The 18,867-nt window shown below is 38.1% G+C and overlaps 1 protein-coding gene across 3 annotated transcripts in view; it reads right to left on the bottom strand.

The window, feature by feature from the left end:
• Positions 1-18,867, bottom strand: part of SKAP2 (src kinase associated phosphoprotein 2) — a 360,207-nt gene that overhangs the window by 195,990 nt on the left and 145,350 nt on the right. The window contains exons 1-3 of one of the 3 annotated variants that reach the window (XM_011972275.1): positions 10,324-10,786; positions 791-896; positions 144-169 (exon numbers count right to left, since the gene is read on the bottom strand). In XM_011972275.1, the coding sequence (XP_011827665.1) occupies positions 144-169; positions 791-896; positions 10,324-10,390 (199 nt within the window). In that variant the 5' untranslated portion in view covers positions 10,391-10,786. Of the gene's footprint in view, positions 1-143; positions 170-790; positions 897-3,279; positions 3,547-10,323; positions 10,787-18,867 lie in introns of those variants that run through there. The other 2 variants (XM_011972277.1, XM_011972276.1) reach the window with 2 other exon arrangements.

Raw genomic sequence — 18,867 nt, 5'->3', positions numbered from 1 at the left:
TCTCATCTTGAAGGTCTAAGTACACATTATAGAAATTTAAATTTTGATTCCAGCTATCAAATTTCAGTACGTGTTAGATTATCCTATTGAAATCTCCACAGAGGAAAAAAAAACTTTCAAGTTTGCCAAACATAAAAACTTACCTTTATCTTGAAATTCCTGAAGATAGCTACAAAATAAAGAACATTATATTTTTTAATGAGGTTGAAAAATAAAAACAAGGTCTAATCAGTAACAATAATTAAAATCCAAAATCTATATTAAAAATACACACCTAGATATACATTAGAAAAAACTAATTCCTGTCCTGAAATGATAATTCCAAAATGCTTAAAAATTTTAAATAATTTTTAAAGATCTAAGTACAGTAGTAAAATGAGGACATATCTTAATATCTATGACATGTAAATATATTACATCTATTCATTTAAAGTAGTAACAATTAAAAGGATTATCTTTCTTCAGTGTCTGAGGTATTTTCTGTATATTAAAATCCTCAATTTACCTTTGTCTTATCATTTAAACCAAATATACCCTCAGATAATCAAAATAAACAGTTGAATTCTGCTAGAATGCTCAGAAAAATACATAATCAAGAAGGGCATTATAAGCATATCTGTGTTTAAAAACTATATAGTGGAAATCTATTTTTTGCCCTTTAAAAATACTTAACACCAATCAAATTAGAACATTAAAAATTTAACTCCATAATAATCGATTTCTTATTAAAATGTTAGTTATAAAACTGCTTCTATGTAAGAAATCAGTAAAGAAAAGGTAAGTGACTTACACAGACTTTACATCTTTTATCTTCTTAATAAGGGATTCTCTCTTTTCCTTTGCTTTCTTGGATAAATTTTCTCCTTTCAGTGTGTCTGCTACAAATGTTTCAACATCTAAACCACGCAATGTAAGAAACAGGATACAAATTATAAGAAATAAAGGTTTCGTGAAGATAAATAGGACAATGATTGTTTCTACACATAAGCGTTAATACCTGTACAATTTGTTATATTTATCATTCCAAAGCCTAACAGTTGAAGTATGTTTCAAATACTAAGTTGAACAAATCTGATCACCACTTAGCTAATAAAATGTGTATGTTGTATTTATGCTTACCACAGCAAATACTATTTGGATGTTTGGCATCATTAAACAGGAAAGAAGCACACAAGTTTTAATAAACTATGGTGCCAATTCTTTTATATGGAAGCAAGCACCAAGTTTTTATGCATGTGTTAATATCCTTTTCTAGTATTTTGTAAGTTCCGGTGTGAAAACGTCATTCATATATTGTATCAATATAAGCTAATGTCTCTGGCAAGGGTCTGTTTTCCCTAGAATAATCAATTTTCAGGTATATCCAACATGTAATGCTTTAAAGGACAAAGAAAATCCAATTTTCTAGCCAAGATTCCCAAATCAAGCCCTCCTCCTTCCTACCTACCCACTCATTCTGACTACCCTCAAATAAAAAAGATAACCAGCTGTGTAGTTTTGTGAGCTCTTGCTTCTTGCCATGGTTTACCACCTGAGATATTTCTTAAGGAAGAAGTACAAACATAAATTATTGCACTATATAAAAATATAGTTACCAAGAAATAAGATTTCTATGGCTTTATGTAACATTCCCTCATAGCCTCTGTTTTTTTAATTTTAGTAAACTTCTAAATTACCGTGTTGTCTGGTTCTCTCTAGTGTAAAATTTTTTTTTTTACACTACAGGTTTAATTTTTATACTAGTTCCATTCTTCTTATTCATGAAATACTGTGCAATTTTAATTTTATTTTCAGAATTTCACAGCTCATTTTGAAATATCTAATATGGAAGATATCATTAAAAGGTGTTTAAGTAGGCATGGCTATAAATCATTGATTATTTCATATGGAAGGGATATATGTTTTACTTTCTTTTTCCTTAACTACTTTGTATGGCATCAAAACATAATAATATTACATATAAATAATTCAAAGTAGTATGGTAAACAATCTCTCAACTGTACTTACAATTAACCATTTAAAACCTAGTATATGGGATGAATGTTTGTAATTCTTGATTACAAAAGTATCTTGATCCAATGAGGAAAGCTGATTAAACTTCTATACATTCATAACAAATGTGTAAAGGTAATTTTTCACTAAGTCAATATGACAAGTAAAAGAATTAAGAATACTGTAATAATTTTTAAAAATAGCTTATGGTTTGAAGTCTATTAACAACTAATGTGTTAAAAATAAGTATCAAAATGAAATGAAAGCAAATGTCACAGCTTCTCTTTGAGTTATATTTTGATGAGGGGGACATAGAGACATAATCTAGTACTAGTGCAAATTAGACACAGACTTCTAAAGTGAATTCAAAATAACAAAACTTACAAAGAAGCATGCTGCTCTAAACGCTTTAAGTTTTGTACCCAGAAGACCAAGCAACCTTTGGACATTTAGACATTAGCTGAAATGGAAAGATCACTGGCTCCCCTCAGATCATTACATTAACTTTTGCAAGAAAGTGGAATAAGGGAAGAAGCAACATCCCTACTGCTGATTCTTCTTCCAACCAGACTCAATAGGAAGAATCACTGGCCCAATGACTGGGGAATAGTCTGCTTAGTGTTATTTTCACTCAATGTTTGCCTTTGATTCCTTCTTCCATGAGTATTTAATTGCCTATTTTACATTTTCATTATACAATCCAAGTTTAAACAAACAGAATCTATTTTCTATCTCTGGAAGTAATAACAACAAATTGCCCCCAAGAGTTTTTTCTTTAAAAGGTCATTTCAGTTTTATAAAAACTCAGGGAAAAAAAAAAAAGGATGCAATAAATACTCTACATAGTGCTCTCTAACGCCCCCAAACATGTTTTAAAATACTGATCCATGTTACTATTTTATGACAAAGTATTTTTTTTTGAAAGAGTGTGCAACTGCAGGAAGAATCGGTAATTTTCAAGGATGGCAGAAATTCAGAGATTGGGTACGGGTTTTTTTGTTTTTTTTTTTTAAGAGTTGCCTTTTTTAACATACTTATTCCTAAGCTTTTCCCAGAAAAGGTTTAAAGCAACTAAAATTATTTAATAAACAGTGCCTTTTTCGTGATTATTTCTCAAAGGTGATGTGGAGAGGGTAGAAATTGCTCTGCTAAAAAAAAAAAAACAAAAAACAAAAAAAAACTTTAAACTGGAAGCAGTTCCTGAAATAATTTTAGTTTGTTGATTGTCCACAGACTTGGTTTTTAAACTTTTGAAACCTAGGTTATTTCTTAAAATCTACACTTTACCCGTTTCTTTTAGAATCGGATGAAACCAGCCTCTTCCAGGCACAGGAGACTCCTAGACATGCCGGTGGCCTTCGGCTGGTGCCTGAACAACACACCGATCCTGATCTCGCAACGCAAAGACAGACCAAGCGCCGCAAAGAAGTTGTAGGGCTGCGAGATGCTTCAGCTCTGCAGTCGGAGACACGCACATCTAAACCCCAGGGTTTCTCTCAGGCGGTGCTGTGAGCATGGAGAGCCAGGTCTGGGGCAGTGCCCTCGCCAGACAAACGGGGCTGGATCTGTGGCTTTGCAGCTCAGAGCCAGGGTAATATTTCAAAAGCGAGCAATAAAAGTCTTGGGCGAATCAAGTGCTCTTCTGGCTGGTTGGAGAAGAGATTTGAAGCTTTTTATTGTGCTCTAAATAGCCCTGCAAACGGTAAACTAGCAAGCACAGTAAACTAACAAGAGCGTTAGCCCTCTTCTACCTTCCTTTGAGGGTCGTGTTCCTCGGTTAATATGTAGATTTCACCATTCCTGACTGCCCGTAATTCAGGGAAACGCAGTAATTTAATTACAAGAAAAGGTCAGCCTCCCTCGCTCGACTCTTAGCCCGGTTTTTAGAATTCTTCCTCAGAGGGAGGGGCTCAACTCACACTCTCACGCATACTGGCCACGGGAGAGAAGCGTGTGAGGCCCACTCTGCGCCCACGGGAAAGGGTTTAACTACCGGGTTTAACTACCAGGTTTAACTACCCCCACCAACCCCCATCTCCTGCCTCCGGGCCAGCAGCCAAATAGATTGCAGGGTCTGCACTGCTTGCATTTAACCCCAGAATTACCCCTATCTCCATCAGCCTCCACCCCAGCCCAAGTCATCAGCAGGAAAAAGTTATCCCGGTGAAAGTAAATGTGATGGGATTTTAGTTACTATTACACCTCAACACTGTCAAGAGTAAACCTTATCTCATGGTACAGCTATAAGGATCTGGGGGAGAAGGCCTCTGAAAAGATCAGATTTACAACTGCTCTGTCGATAAATGTCAAGGTCTGAAAACAAAATTAAAAGATGACGTATACTGGCTCAGCAATCTTAAGCAGTTTAAGTTAGAAATCTCTCAATTGCCATGGAGACCCCTAAGAGGCAAACACACCAAATCACTAAATAGTATTCCAATTTTCCTTTTTTCCCCATTTTAACATATAGACCTCCTAAAAAACAGTCACCCCACCTTTCCCTAGAGTCATCAGTGGTTGGGACAAGTATCTAACACACACACTAACTGCTTTCTACCAACTTCTACACAGATCACATAGTGAAAAGGTGGAACTACACTAGGTCAGAACAGTTTACAATTTTTTTGCAAATAATAAAATAACTCTCAGCTTCTGGATATAGTATCTAGCACAGGTTCCCACTCTTGAAAAGCAGTTTGGCCACTTGTCCTCACAACCCCCGGCTATCAAACAGCCTAGAATATGGCTTGCAGACTGGAGGTTAAAAACAAGTCACAAAGGTAACACCTCCTCTTCCTGCCTAATCCTCCAATCACCCAATACCTCCTGGCACATGCATATACACACACTCAGCCTCCATGATGGCCTGAATTGTATGGGGGAGGGAGCAAGAATTGAGCTGAATCTACCACCATATGCTCAGCCACAGATCAATAAAATAAAGGTAAAACCAATCACACAGCACCCCAATGGCCTTACTAACTTAATTCCACATCTCTCTCTACATTGTGAATTGGGCCAGATTTCTCTTTGCTTTCACTGAGATGTGCTGTCACCAAACTTAATACGATAGGGATCCTAGCCTAGAATCTAAGCTGCCGTTAGGAAAAAAAAAAAAAAAAAAAAGACAAGCTCTTCTCTGTTAAACCAGGGTATGGCTCTGACCAAACAGCTACTGATGAAAACATAAAAATCAATTAAACTGGGCACATGCAAATCAATGGAGCCAAATGCCCAAAGTTGGAAAATGGCTAATTGAAAAGTTATTGATTGTTCTGATGTCCTTCCCTGATTACTCAGCACGTGCTTTTACAGGTTGCAGATGAACTGTGGACTTTTCAAATATGGAAAAGGTGACATGAACTGGCACAAGAGCTCTCACGGTACAGTGGGTAAAACATACCAGAGTCTTACAATCCAATCATTGGACAAAATTTCCAAAATTGACTTTGGGAAGCTAAATGATAATTTTGATAGAAAGCTGGGAGATCGCGCCACTGCACTCCAGTCTGGGAGACAGCGAGACTCCGTCTCAAAAAAAAAAAAAAAAAAAAAAAGAAAGCTGGGCTGTTTAAAGGTAGGGCTGAACATCTTTCAACCGCTGAAAGATGACTCTTGATAAATAGCACCTTACAATAATCAAAATCTTTTTACCACACATTTTCAAAGAAGCCACAGTGAATAACACATTAGTCTGAGATTTACACTATATTCACTTTTAGGCAGCATCTATTGTAATGTGTTCAGAATGTGATTGAAAAAGAAATGTAAACTCAGTGGAATGAAAAAGATAGACTTAGCTTTAATTGAAAAAGACAAACTAAGTGAATAATGAGTATATAAAATCTAGCCTATGCCACTTTTATCACCCATATATGACACTTAATCTGAAATTTATGAGAGACAACTGTGTTTCAAATCACCAGCAGCTTTTCCTACGCTGTTGTGTCTACCTTCTTTCTAGTAATACTTTAACGCTGGTAACAGGAGCAATAAGCCCATTTGCAAATTTTTCATATAATGCTAACTTTTTAATATGTTTAGATTCTTATTTTTGAAGAAAACCAATGATAATTTGGATTGGGTAGCTATAAAAACTGTACATCATATCAAGAGCCTTATATAGTAATGAGATGAAAATACTTTCAATGGACAGCCATGCCAAAAGATCTCCTCCCAAGACAAAGTAGGACATTATATACTTAAAATAGGCAAATAACTTTCCTAACACCACATCTTAATTCATCTGTATTATTTAACCCATACAAAAAATCTCTATAAACTTCTAGTCCCTTAATTTACATATATTCCTATTTCCAGAAAAGAGTATCTTGGAGGTACAATAGATTTCATTTTGAGATTAAATGTTTTCATATCAACTCTATGCTCTTTAGTGATTGCTGCCCAGATAGGGGAGGCTTGTTCTTGCTCCATAGGAAAATCCAGGTGCTAAGGAGGTAGGTGACTACTGGTGACTCAGTAGGTGGCACTCTTCCCTTTACATACTCAGCCAATGTCCCAGAAGGAAGTTATGAGACACTAGATACACCATAAATAATTCTCATAGGAAAAATAAAACCAAAATGTTGACCAAATTATAAATGGAACTTTGGAAAGGTGGAAATCAAACCGTAATATACTCAGCATTGAAAAACTTCTGCCTCTATTTCAAATAAATTGCACTCTTCACCTAGTGCCCCTACAGGAATCCCTTTAGGGGACTGATTATATACCCTAAATAATATTGTGTGAAAAAAAATTCATACATTATAATCAATGTGTGAAGATAATCAATGTCCCCTAAACATACTGATTATCTTCACACATAGTGTGTGGGAAAAACATTTTTAATGTTCTAAAAATTCCCAGTAGGGAAAATGTGGTATTTCTAATCAAGACTGCCATGTGAACAAAACCTCAAGATCACTTTGCAGAAACTATATAACCACTTTATTTATTGTTTGTTTGATTTGGTTTCATTTTTCAGAGCACTAACAATCACTATTTTCCTCTTTTAACAATGGTTTCATTTGCTAATCTAGTAAACAGAAAATAACATCTTCTTAGAGCTTTCCTTTTAAAATTTGTTGTCCTAAAACAAATGAATGAGGATGAATGAGAATATCTGATTGCAAGCCACTAAAAAACCATTATTTAAAGGGTGATTAAACAAATAAAGGAGGCTGGAGGGAAGTGGTTCTAGTTCCTCTTACTTTCTTGCCTGCCTAGAGAAAAAAAAATCACATAAATCAAGATTATTCTTGCTGCTAGTCCTAGTCAAAATATTTGGATGTGAGAGAAGATTAAATGGACAAGATTTAGGATTGTCCTTTGATTTCAATTATCCAGGCTAAACCTGTTCTTCCATTGTTGTAGAAAAGAAAAAATCAAAGGTTGCCTGTAATGCATATGGCAGCTCAAAATTTGCTTTCAATAATGAAATTCTGTAAGTCCTTTTCTGTTCATATAACCAGAAGAATAATCAACATTTTATAAAAAGCATAGGTCTTCAAGACTGACTCCACAGAAAATATAACTAAAAATCAAACTAGATAGCCACTTTTTCAATGGTATCTTTACACAACACATGTGAGTTAACAATAATAACCTTTTTTTTTTTTTTTTTTTTTTTACATTTCTATGGAATGTTTTTTATAGGGGAAGGAAGGGAGAGGGAACAAATGTTGAAAGTATAGCATAGAACTGCCATAATCAGAAAAATAAAGAAAAACAATAAATAAGAATACACTTGAGTACCTTCCCTTTTAAGCAGGTGAAATTTCAAACAATACATATGACATATAATGATTTAGATAATAGGCATATGGAACACAAACAGATACATCTAAACAACATTATTTTTAACAGTCATTATCTTTTGATTTTATATTCTTCTTTCTGAAAACAAAGGACTTTAAACCCCTGAAAAGTTTAGTTCCTTATCTTCTCTACCTTGGAATTCTAGCCAAGTACCATACATTCTAAGAGCACTCAACTGTTAACTACAACAACATTACCAATATCTCCTTAGTTTCAAAGAAATATGCTAAATAAGCCAGCAATATCTCTAATATTCAAACCAATATAAATGCTTCTATAATGTTAGTTACTCTAAACCTACTCATATACTCTTACCCAATAAACTTGAATTATGAAAAGAATCATGTACAATGCCAACAATATTTTTAGATGAAATACGTGAAATAACTGCTGACAGCATCTATTCTTGAAGCCTTCTCTACCTCAAAAAAGATTTTAATTACAGTCAAACATAAGATGTTAACAATTTTCCAAATAAGTTTTTTAAAAACCCGAAAAACACTGATTTGTTAAATTTCTTTAAATATAAATACACCCCAACTCACTTCCATACTTCTTGAAAATATCCTCTGAAAATAAAGTGTAATTTAAGTTTCTAATTCCAAAAGTTTTAATTGTAATATTTGTTTTTAATACTTCCTGTGTTTTAATATGTGATTTGCTTTAATAATATAAAATAGTGAAAATGTCAATAAAATGACTTTAATTTGAGACGTTATGCTAGTATATTACCTGACTAAAGAGAGAGGGCAGAAATATATCGGAAATTAGCATTGGCAGATAATTTAAAGATGTAATTTTGAGTTTTTAAATTACACAAATAAGGGCCACATGAAATACTTGTGATCTATGGGAATAAGAGAATAAAGGTTCTCATGACCTACATATCATATTATCTGTGATGTATGATTATGGATCCAAATAACAAACTGCACTATGGGAGTTGCCAAGCTTTAAAACGTGCACCTAGAGGTCTATATGTTAGTTCTTAAATTCAAAAATACAGACATAGAATATCCTGAAAATTGTTTCATCTATTTTTGGAATAATGATAAACACTTTTCTGCACTGGTTATTACAATAATATTCTAAATAAACAATTCCAGCACTGTAACAACAAAAAATGTTAAGTGTAGTAAAACAAAATCAGTAGTCACGCAGATGTAATAAAGCTGCCTGAAGTCAGTCTTTAGACTTCTGTAACTATTTCCCTTAGTGGTACCCTTTAATGACAACAAGCATTTCTCAGAGTGAAAGGCTATCCCACCACAAATGCACTCAACATACTGTACCGTAATCATACAAACATAAGTCTACATTCATACACTTAGTTTTCATTTCCCTACCACGTTAATAATGCCAAGCACCAAAACTGAATAACAGCATATTAGGAGATTTGGACTCACATTGCTATAGGAGTAACCTACTATTTCAAATGTCACATTTTAGATGATGTTGCTTTTTAAGAGTTATAATAAGCAATCTGTAATCTATTCATGAACAATACTGAAAGATAAATATTTTATAGAATCTAAAACTAAAAATCGAAATTCAGTTTCCAGAATTCTGACGTACACAAGACAAAATAAATGATGGTTGAAATTCCAGAACATTAAGATAGGCAGGATTTGTGCTACCTTAAAAAGATATATTTTCTAACTTGCACAGAAATATAAATTTTTATTGGTTCTTAGTGAACATACACACCTCCATATCCAGAAAATTAATGAACTAGTAGTGGATTCATAATGCTACTGAAGAACCACGTTTTTAGCTCCTAAAACAAGTTCCTATAAATGGTAATGTAAAACTGAAAAAGGGAAGATAAGGGTGCAAACATGAAGTACTTTCATCGTGTCACACAGGAAGTAGAACTTTAACATATCCTTCCTTTTTTGCTTTAATATATTACTGAGGCTGGGGACAAGTGGCCATTTGAGAACCAGACCTTCTTCAAAAGTTGTAAACGTGAGTGAGCTGAATGTTTAAGAAAAATAGGAGTTTTAGAAATGACAAACTCTTTCACCCCATAACCCCTAACACCTGTGGCTCTGACATCTCTTTGCATCTCTACATCCTCTACCTCCATTGGCCAGACCACCCAAGAACTACTTCTTTGACTTCTGCTCCCTTCTGCCTGCTCACGCAGCATTCATTATCATTCTCTCCCTCTACCACTCTTCCTCCCCCGCCCTCCTCTGTCACACACACACACACACACACACACACACACAGTCTTCACAATGCACATAGAAACGTCCTGATCTCATTCGTGTAGACCACCAAAAAGGGCTTCGCCACCATCCCCGCACCAAATTTCAACACACACGTCCACTCCCTTTCTGAGACGAAACAACCCTTCTTCTCTCCTCCCTGTGCCAACCCCACTGGCTAGAAGACGTAGGGAGCGTGCGGATGGAGGATAAGGGCTCTGAGTGCTTCTGTCCCCACCGGCTTACCGTTCCCTCGCCCCCGGCCCAACAGCATTACCGCCGCCTTCCCGCTCTTTACCTGCCAACAGGTTCCTAATTTCCTCAGGGAGGGGGTATGGAGAGGAGGTGCTGCTGGGGTTGGGCATGTTAGGGAGCGCAGGGCGTGCGGGGAAAGAACCTGCGCTGAAAAGGTGACCGACGGGTTGGGGCTGCGGCTGCGACCTAGACTCAGGCTAGCGGCCCGGATAAAAACAGCGGGGCTACAAGTCGGGACACTGGCGGGCCAGGGCTCACAACAAGGAAGTCACTGAATCTCCAGCAAGCAGCAGCTGGACTGTCGGCCCAGCCCCGCCCAGAGGGTCGGGGCGGGGAGATGGGTAGGAAGGGACACGAAGGGCCTGAGGGGTCCAACTGCGCATGTGTATTCCTCGGTTTTCCCGGCCCCAGAAGAAAGAGCCTCTGGGCAAGCCACGCCCACCGCTACGCCGGGAAGCAGGAGGAGGAGCCGCTGGTGGGAAGTGGGCGGACTGAGGCTGCGTCACCTGATCCAGCGTCCGAAGCGCCTTACAGCCATTTTTGGTACTGGTGCCACCACAGCTGCTGATCGTTTCTCCAGGATTCCAGAAAATAATGTATCCGTGATACACAGTGTATAGAAGTTTTCCAATTACGCCTTCTGCGTAACAGTCAGTCCCACCGCAGTTTAACCCACAAGGAATTTTCTATTGTCCAAAACTATTATGGCCTTCTTTGTCCGATTGAAGGGAGGTAACGAAGTCTCATCTTCCGCCAGTCGTCCAGGAGAAGCCAGTCTGGAGCCGCCCCGCAGCGCGCGTTGTGATTGGCTCTTACATTACTTTTCTACCTAATTCATATCCTTGGGGTGACAGATTTTCCCCACTATAAGGAAGAATGGGAAGTTCTAAGCACTGTCCTTTGGCAGGAAAAAACAAAACAAAACAAAAAATCAGAAGGCCTAATAGACATAGGCACCACTGTCCATCTACAAGCATCAAAAATAAAATTGCTGGTGGTGATTAGTAGAATAAAATTATAAAATCTGCTCACTCCAACTTGACCATTTAGTCAACAAATACTTATTGTCTGCTATGTGTAAAGCTTCTTAAAAGTTTTCTCTTAAAAAAAATGGCTTCTTTAAAACCTTTAACAGGCATACATCTTTGTGCTTCCCAGATACTACATTTTTTAACAAATTGAAGGTTTGTGGCAAGCCTGCATCAACCAAATCTATGGGCGCCATTTTTCCAAAAGCATGTGCTCACTTCATGTCTGTGTCACATTTTGGTGATTCTCACAATATTTCAAACTTTTTCATTATTATTATTATATATGTTATAGTGATCTTTGAAGTTACTATTATAATTACTTTGGGGCAGCACAAACAGCACCCATATAAGACAGCGACTGTAATCCATAAATGTGTGCATTCTGACTGCTCTACCAACCATACCTTCCCCCCCATATCTCTCCCTCTCTTGGGCCTCCCCATTACTTGAGACACAACAATATTGACATTAAGCCAATGAATAACCCTACAATGGCCTCTGAGTGTTCCAGTAAAAGAATCACATGTCTCTCACTTTAAATCAAAAGCAAGAAATGTTTAAGCTTAGTGAGGAAGGCATATTGAAAGCCAAGACAGACCAAAAGCTAGGGCTCTTGCACCAAACAGCCAGGTAGTGAATGCAAAGGAAAAGTCCTTGAAGGAAACTAAAAATGCTACTCCAGTGAACATGCGAATGATAAGAAAGCAAAGGAGACTTATTGCTGGTAAAGAACGTTTTCATGTTCTGGATGGAAGATGAAACCAGACATTACATTCCCTTAAGCCAAAGCCTAATCAAGTGCAAGGCCCTAACTCTCTTCAAGTCTACAAACGCTGAGAGGTAAGGAAGCTGCAGAAGAAAAGTTGGAAGTTAGCAGAGGTTGGTTCATGATGTTTAAGGAAAGAAGCCATCTCCAGAACATAAAAGTGTAAGGTGAAGCAGCAAATGCTGGTGAAGAAGCTGCAGCAAGTTATCAAAAAGATCTAGCTAAGGCCAGGCACGGTGGCTCATGCCTGTAATCCCAGCACTTTGGGAGGATGAGGCGGACGGATCACGAGGTCAGGAGATAGAGACCATCCTGGCTAACACAGTGAAACCCTGTCTCTACTAAAAAAAATAAAAAATAAAAAATTTAGCTGGGCATGGTGGCCAGCCGTGGCTGGCGCTTGTAGTCCCAGCTACTCAGGAGGTTGAGGCAGGAGAATGGCGTGAACCCAGGATGCGGAGCTTGCAGTGAGCCAAGATAGCACCACTGTACTCCAGCCTGGGCGACAGAGTGAGACTCCATCTCAAAAAAAAAAAAAAAATCTATCTAAGATATCTGATGAAGGTGGCTATACTAAACAAAGAGTTTCAATGTAGATGAAACAACACTTACTGGAAAACAATGCCATCTAGGACTTTTGTAGCTAGAGAGTAGAAGTCAATGCCTGGCTTCAAAGCTTCAAAGGAGAGGCTAACTCTCTTGTTAGGAACTATTTCAGCTGCTGACTTTAAGTTGAAGCCAATGCTCATTTACTGTTCTGAAAATCCTAGGGCCCTTAAGGATTATGATAAATCTACTCTGCCTGTGCTCTATAAGTGGAACGACAAAGCCTGGACGACAGCACATCTGTTTATAGAATGATTTGCCGAGTATTTTAAGCCCACTGTTGAGATCTACTGCTCAGAAAAAAAGATGCCTTTCAAAATATTGCTGCTTATTGACAGTGCACCTGGTCACCCAAGAGCTCTGATGGAAATATATAAGAAGATTAATGTTTTCATATCTGTTAGTACAACATCCATTCTGCTGCCCATGGATCAAGGAGTAGTTTCAACTTTCAAGTCTTATTTTAAAAATATATTTCATGGCTGTCCATGGTGGGTCGCACCTGTAATCCCAGCACTTTGGGAGGCGGAGGCAGGAGGATCACTTGAGGCCAAGAGTTCAAGACCAGCCTGGGCAACATAGTGGCACCCCATCTCTACAAAAAATAGAATAATTAGCCAGGTGTGGTGGTGTGTGCCTGTAGTCCTAGCTACTCAGGAAGGGAGATGTAGGCTCCCTTGGGCCCAGGAGTTCAAGATTACAGGGAGGTATGACTGTGCCAGTGAACTCCAGCTTGGGCCACAAATGAGATGCTATCTTAAAAAATATATATATATGTGTGTGTGTGTGTGTGTGTGTATATATATATATATGGCTATAGCTGCCATAGATAGTCATTTATCTAATATATCTGGGAAAAGTAAATTGAAAAGCTTCTGAAAAAGGTTCACCATTCTAGATGCAATTAAGAATATTCATGATTCATGGGAAGAGTCCAACATTAACAGGAGTTTGGAAGAAGTTGATTCCAACCCTCAGGGATGATTTTGAGGGGTTCAAGACCAGTGGAGGAGGTCACTAGAGATGTGGTGGAAATAGCAAGAGAACTACAGTTAGAAGTGGGGCCTGCAGATGTGACTGAACTGCTGCAATCTCATGATAAAACTTGGAGGTATGAGGAGTTGCTTCTTATGAATGAGCAAAGAAAGTGGTTTCTTGAGATGAAATCTACTCCAGTCAAGATGGCGTGAATACTGAGATTAACGGTGAATAATAAGAAAGGATTTAGAATACTACATCAACTTAGTTGATAAAGCAGTGGTTGGAGAGGATTGACTCCAGTATTGAACGAAGTTCTACTGTGGGTAAAATGCTAGCAAACAACATCACATGCCACAGAGAAATCTTTCATGAAAGGAAGAGTCTATCGAGGAAGCAAATTTCATTTTTGTTTTATTTCAAGAAATTGCCTCAGCCATCCCAGCCTTCAGCAATCACCACCCTTATCAGTCAGCAGCCATTCACACTGAGGTAAGACCCTCCACCAGAAAAAAGATAACATGCTGAAGACTCAGATGATCCTTATTATTTTTTAGCAATAAAGTTTGGGGGCTTTTTTAAGAGATGGAGGTCTCCCTATGTTTGCCCAGGCTGGCCTGGGACTCCTGGGCTCAAAGGATCCTCCCACCTTAGCCTCCTGAGTGGCTTGGGACTACAGGAATGTACTGACATGTTCAGTTTCAATAAAGTATTTTTCAGTAAGGTATGTAAGTTATTTTTCTTTTTTTTTTTTTTTTTGAGACAGAGTCTCGCTCTGTCGCCCAGGCTGGAGTGCAGTGGCCGGATCTCAGCTCACTGCAAGCTCTGCCTCCCGGGTTCACACCATTCTCCTGCCTCAGCCTCCTGAGTAGCTGGGACTACAGGTGCCTGCCACCACGCCTGGCTAGCTTTTTTGTATATTTTTAGTAGAGACGGGGTTTCACCGTGTTAGCCAGGATGGGCTTGATCTCCTGACCTCGTGATCCACCCGTCTCAGCCTCCCAAAGTGCTGGGATTACAGGCTTGAGCCACCGTGCCTGGCATTAGTTATTTTTCTAGACATAATGCTACTGCATACTTAATGAACTACAGTAAACATAATGCTTATATGCACTGGGAAACCAAAATATTTGTGTGACTTACTTTACTGCAATAGTTGCTTTATTGGTTTGGTCTAGAACCTAATCTGCAAAATCTGTGAGGTATGCCTGTGTGTGTGTGTGTGTGTGTACACTCATATTTATTACATATATGTACACATATACATATTTATTACATTCAAGTGCCTCTTAACCATTAAGATCCCTCAAAACCTGGTGTAGAACCATCAAGGAAAATTAAGTCACCAAAATCCCTGAAGAACACAGAATAGAGGCTGAAGAGGAAGGCTTCAGCCAGAAACTGCCTAGGCAAAGCATTTAGTGAGTATACACTGTGTATTTCTCTTAGTAGAAATATTATTGACATTCCGGGCGCGGTGGCTCAAGCCTGTAATCCCAGCACTTTGGGAGGCCGAGGCGGGCGGATCACGAGGTCAGGAGATAGAGACCATCCTGGCTAACCCGGTGAAACCCCGTCTCTACTAAAAAAGGGGCGCCTGTAGTCCCAGCTACTCGGGAGGCTGAGGCAGGAGAATGGCGTGAACCCGGGAGGCAGAGCTTGCAGTGAGCTGAGGTCCGGCCACTGTACTCCAGCCTGGACAACAGAGCGAGACTCTGTCTCAAAAAAAAAAACAAAAAAAACAAAAGAAATATCATTGACAACATGAGTCATTGAGATGCCCCCTGCCACACCCTCCATCTCTGCTTGGCAAGGCACATTTTCAAAACCACGTAAATGTCAGCTTCTATATTTAGTCTTCACTTAGATTTCCCTTGGTAGAGGTAGTGGCTCTTTCCTAGAAGTTACTATTATATCTTATGTTGTGCCTGGGCGCCAGTCACAATGTAAATTGTTTATTCCTTTGCCCTCCAACCTTCACTAGATCAATTAAACTTTAGTTTTCATTAGAATCACAGAGAGAACCTATTACATTGTGAATTCTCAAATCCCATCCCCAGAGATTCTGAGTCAGTCTTATTAGGATGGGGCCTGAGAATCTGCATGTTAAACAGTCCTCAGCCATAGCTCACACCTGTAATCCTAGCTCTTTGGGAGGCCAAGGTGGGTGGATTGCCTGAGCTCAGGAGTTTGAGACCAGCCTGAGCAACATAGTGAAACCCCGTCTCTACTAAAATACAAAAACTTAGCCAGGTGTGGTAGCGTGCACCTATAGTCCCAGCTGCTTGGGAGGCTGAGGCAAGAGAATTGCTAGAACCTGGGAGGTGGAGATTGCAGTGAGCCGAGATCACACCACTGCACTCCAGCCTGGGCAACAGAGCGAGACCCTGTCACCAGAAAAAAAAAAAAAAAAAAATTCCTCATAGATGAATGCAAGACATCGTGAAATTTCATTTTGAGAATCACTTTGCTACTTCCCAGCTACTACAGGGCACAAAATTTGTTGTAACTTATCTTTCATCCTCAGCTGGAATCCTAAACCTAACACAGAATAACAACTTTATTAATAGTTCATCAAAAACACTTCAGTCTAATAAAAAATTGGAAAGTCAAATACAGTATGACATTTTTGTGTAATTCTCTGAGACAAAAGTAAACTAGTTATAAAAGGAAAAAATAGAGCATTTTAGAGTCTGTATCTTGCCTCTCAAAACAAACAAACAAAAAAAGACAAAACTTTACGGCTGAAGTAAAACATGCAAAAATAAAAACAAAAAAAAGACACCCCCGCAAACAAACCCATTCCCCAAAATGGAATCTGAAATTCCTACCCAGATGTTTAAATGTGATGAATTATAAAGAGCACGGAAAATTTGAATTATTTTTGGTGGAGGTAAAAGTAAATAAATAGTCATTTTACAATATAGGTCTTCCAACTTCAAAGAATTGAGAACTATTTTTCTTAAGCTACAAAATTATCTTCCTTCCTAAAGAAGAAAACGACTATTTCATGGACATTTTATATTAGGGAGGATTCTTCCTCCCTCTACAGTTATCACATATAATTCTTTGTCTTGTCACATTTTTTATTAAACCAGGCCTCCAAATGTTCCAATCCTTTGTTTCCTTCTGATAGAGCTGAACCTTTTTTTTAAATTCCTGTGTCTCATTTATTCACGTATACTCCCGTCATTCCACTAAGGAATTGAGGTGATTTGCTCTTGTATCAAATAGACAGCTTTCTGGAGTGGATCAAATGGACAGTGTCTACACTGCTCATTATGACAAGTCATTCTTGTTAGTGAGAGACAGGAAACTATTAAGATTACCTTAAAATATATAGCATCTCATATTCCAAATAAAAAAAAGGCAATAACAGAAAATGGACTTTTTGTGTGAAACACATTTCCCCTATTTAGGAAGCCATTCTCAGACACAGGTCCATGATGGATTCACTTGGGCAATGCTTTGTATAGTCTATCATTTTTACTGTTTATTGTTAAAGTTATTGAAATTGATTATAAGATGGAAAGTGTAATAAAGAGAAGTTAGGAGAAATACATTCTTATTTCTCTGGTTTCCATAACAAAAACCAAGAAGTAAATCAAATCATACTTTACATTCTTTAAACTAGTCATATCAGGTTGAAAAAAAAGAATAATAAATTTAACTTTAAATCTCAACCTAAGAGAGGTAGCGGCCTCCCTACCATTCTGCAAAGGAGAGACTAGACTCTGCTAAAATCTTATGATTTGTCTTACCAAAAGTAGATCCTCCAGTTCAAAGATAGACGTATATATCCCTATAACTGAAGCTAACTGCCTTTCTTATGTTCTTTAAAATTAGCTTAGGGGTACTGAATAAGTATTTTCCCACAGGCCTAGGTTTAAGAGAAGCTAAATAAACACCAAAGAAAAATAGAAAGTAGGCCAAAATACAATTTACTTTTCTCAGCCTTATTGGGAGAACCCGCTGCCGATGGTTAACATGGGTTCTTTTCTATTTCCTAGGCATCTCGGCTGGTTTGAGAAATAAAGGGAAAGAGTACAAGAGAGAAATTTAAAGCTGGGTGTCCGGGGGGAAACATCACATGTCAGCAGGTTCCATGATGTTCCCTGAGCTGTAAAACCAGCAAGTTTTTATTAGAGATTTTCAAAAGGGGAGGGAGTGCATTAATAGGGTGTGGGTCACAGAGATCACATACTTCACAAGGTAATAAAATATCACAAAGCAAGTGGAGGCAGGACGAGATCACAGGACCACAGGATGGGGCGAAAATGAAATTGCTAATGAAGTTTTGGGCACACATTGTCATCGATAACATCTTATCAGGAGACACGGTTTGAGAGTGGACAACCTGTCTAACCAAAATTTATTAGGTGGGAATTACCTCATCCTAATAAGCCTGGAAGCGCTACAGGAGACTAGGGCTTATTTCATCCCTTCAGTTTTGACCATAAAAGGCGATCGCCTTAAGGGGGCCATCTATAGACCTACCCTCAGGGCGCATTCTCTTTATGAGGGATGTTCATTGCTGAGAAAAAGAATTCAGAGATATTTCTCCTATTTGCATTTGAAAGAAGAGAAATATGGCTCTGTTCCGTTGGGCTCACTGGCAGTCAGTTCAAGGTTACCTCCCTTGTTCCCTGAACTTCGCTGTTATCCTGTTCTTTTTTCAAGATGCCCAGATTTCATATTGTTCAAACACACATGCTCTACAAACAATTTGTGCAGTTAACACAATCATCACAGAGTCCTGAGGCGACATTCATCCTCCTCAGTTTAAGAAGAAGATGATGGGATTAAGAGATTAAAGTAAAGACAGGCATAGGAAATCACAACAGTATTGATTGGGAAAGTGATAAGTGTCCATGAAATCTTCACAATTTATGTTCAGAGATTGCAGTAAAGACAGGTGTAAGGAATTATAAAAGTATTAATTTGGGGAACTAATAAATGTCCATGAAATCTTCACAATTTATGTTCTTCTGCCGTGGCTTCAGCCGGTCCCTCCGTTTGGGGTCCCTGACTTCCCACAACACAGCCTCTCTTACCTTCATTTTTATTTGGCTTTCATAGACATGTGGAAGAAAGATTATATTTATACTTAGGCATTATATTAGCTATCTATTGCTGCATAACAAAATTAAGTAGCTTAAAACAAACAGTATCTCACAGTTTCTGGTGGTTAGGAATCCACGAGCAA

Source organism: Mandrillus leucophaeus, unplaced genomic scaffold (assembly GCF_000951045.1).
Source record: "Mandrillus leucophaeus isolate KB7577 unplaced genomic scaffold, Mleu.le_1.0 Scaffold128, whole genome shotgun sequence".
Taxonomy (NCBI): Eukaryota; Metazoa; Chordata; class Mammalia; order Primates; family Cercopithecidae; genus Mandrillus; species Mandrillus leucophaeus.
Note: the sequence above shows the minus strand (reverse complement) of the source record. Positions and strands in the feature narration are given on the sequence as shown.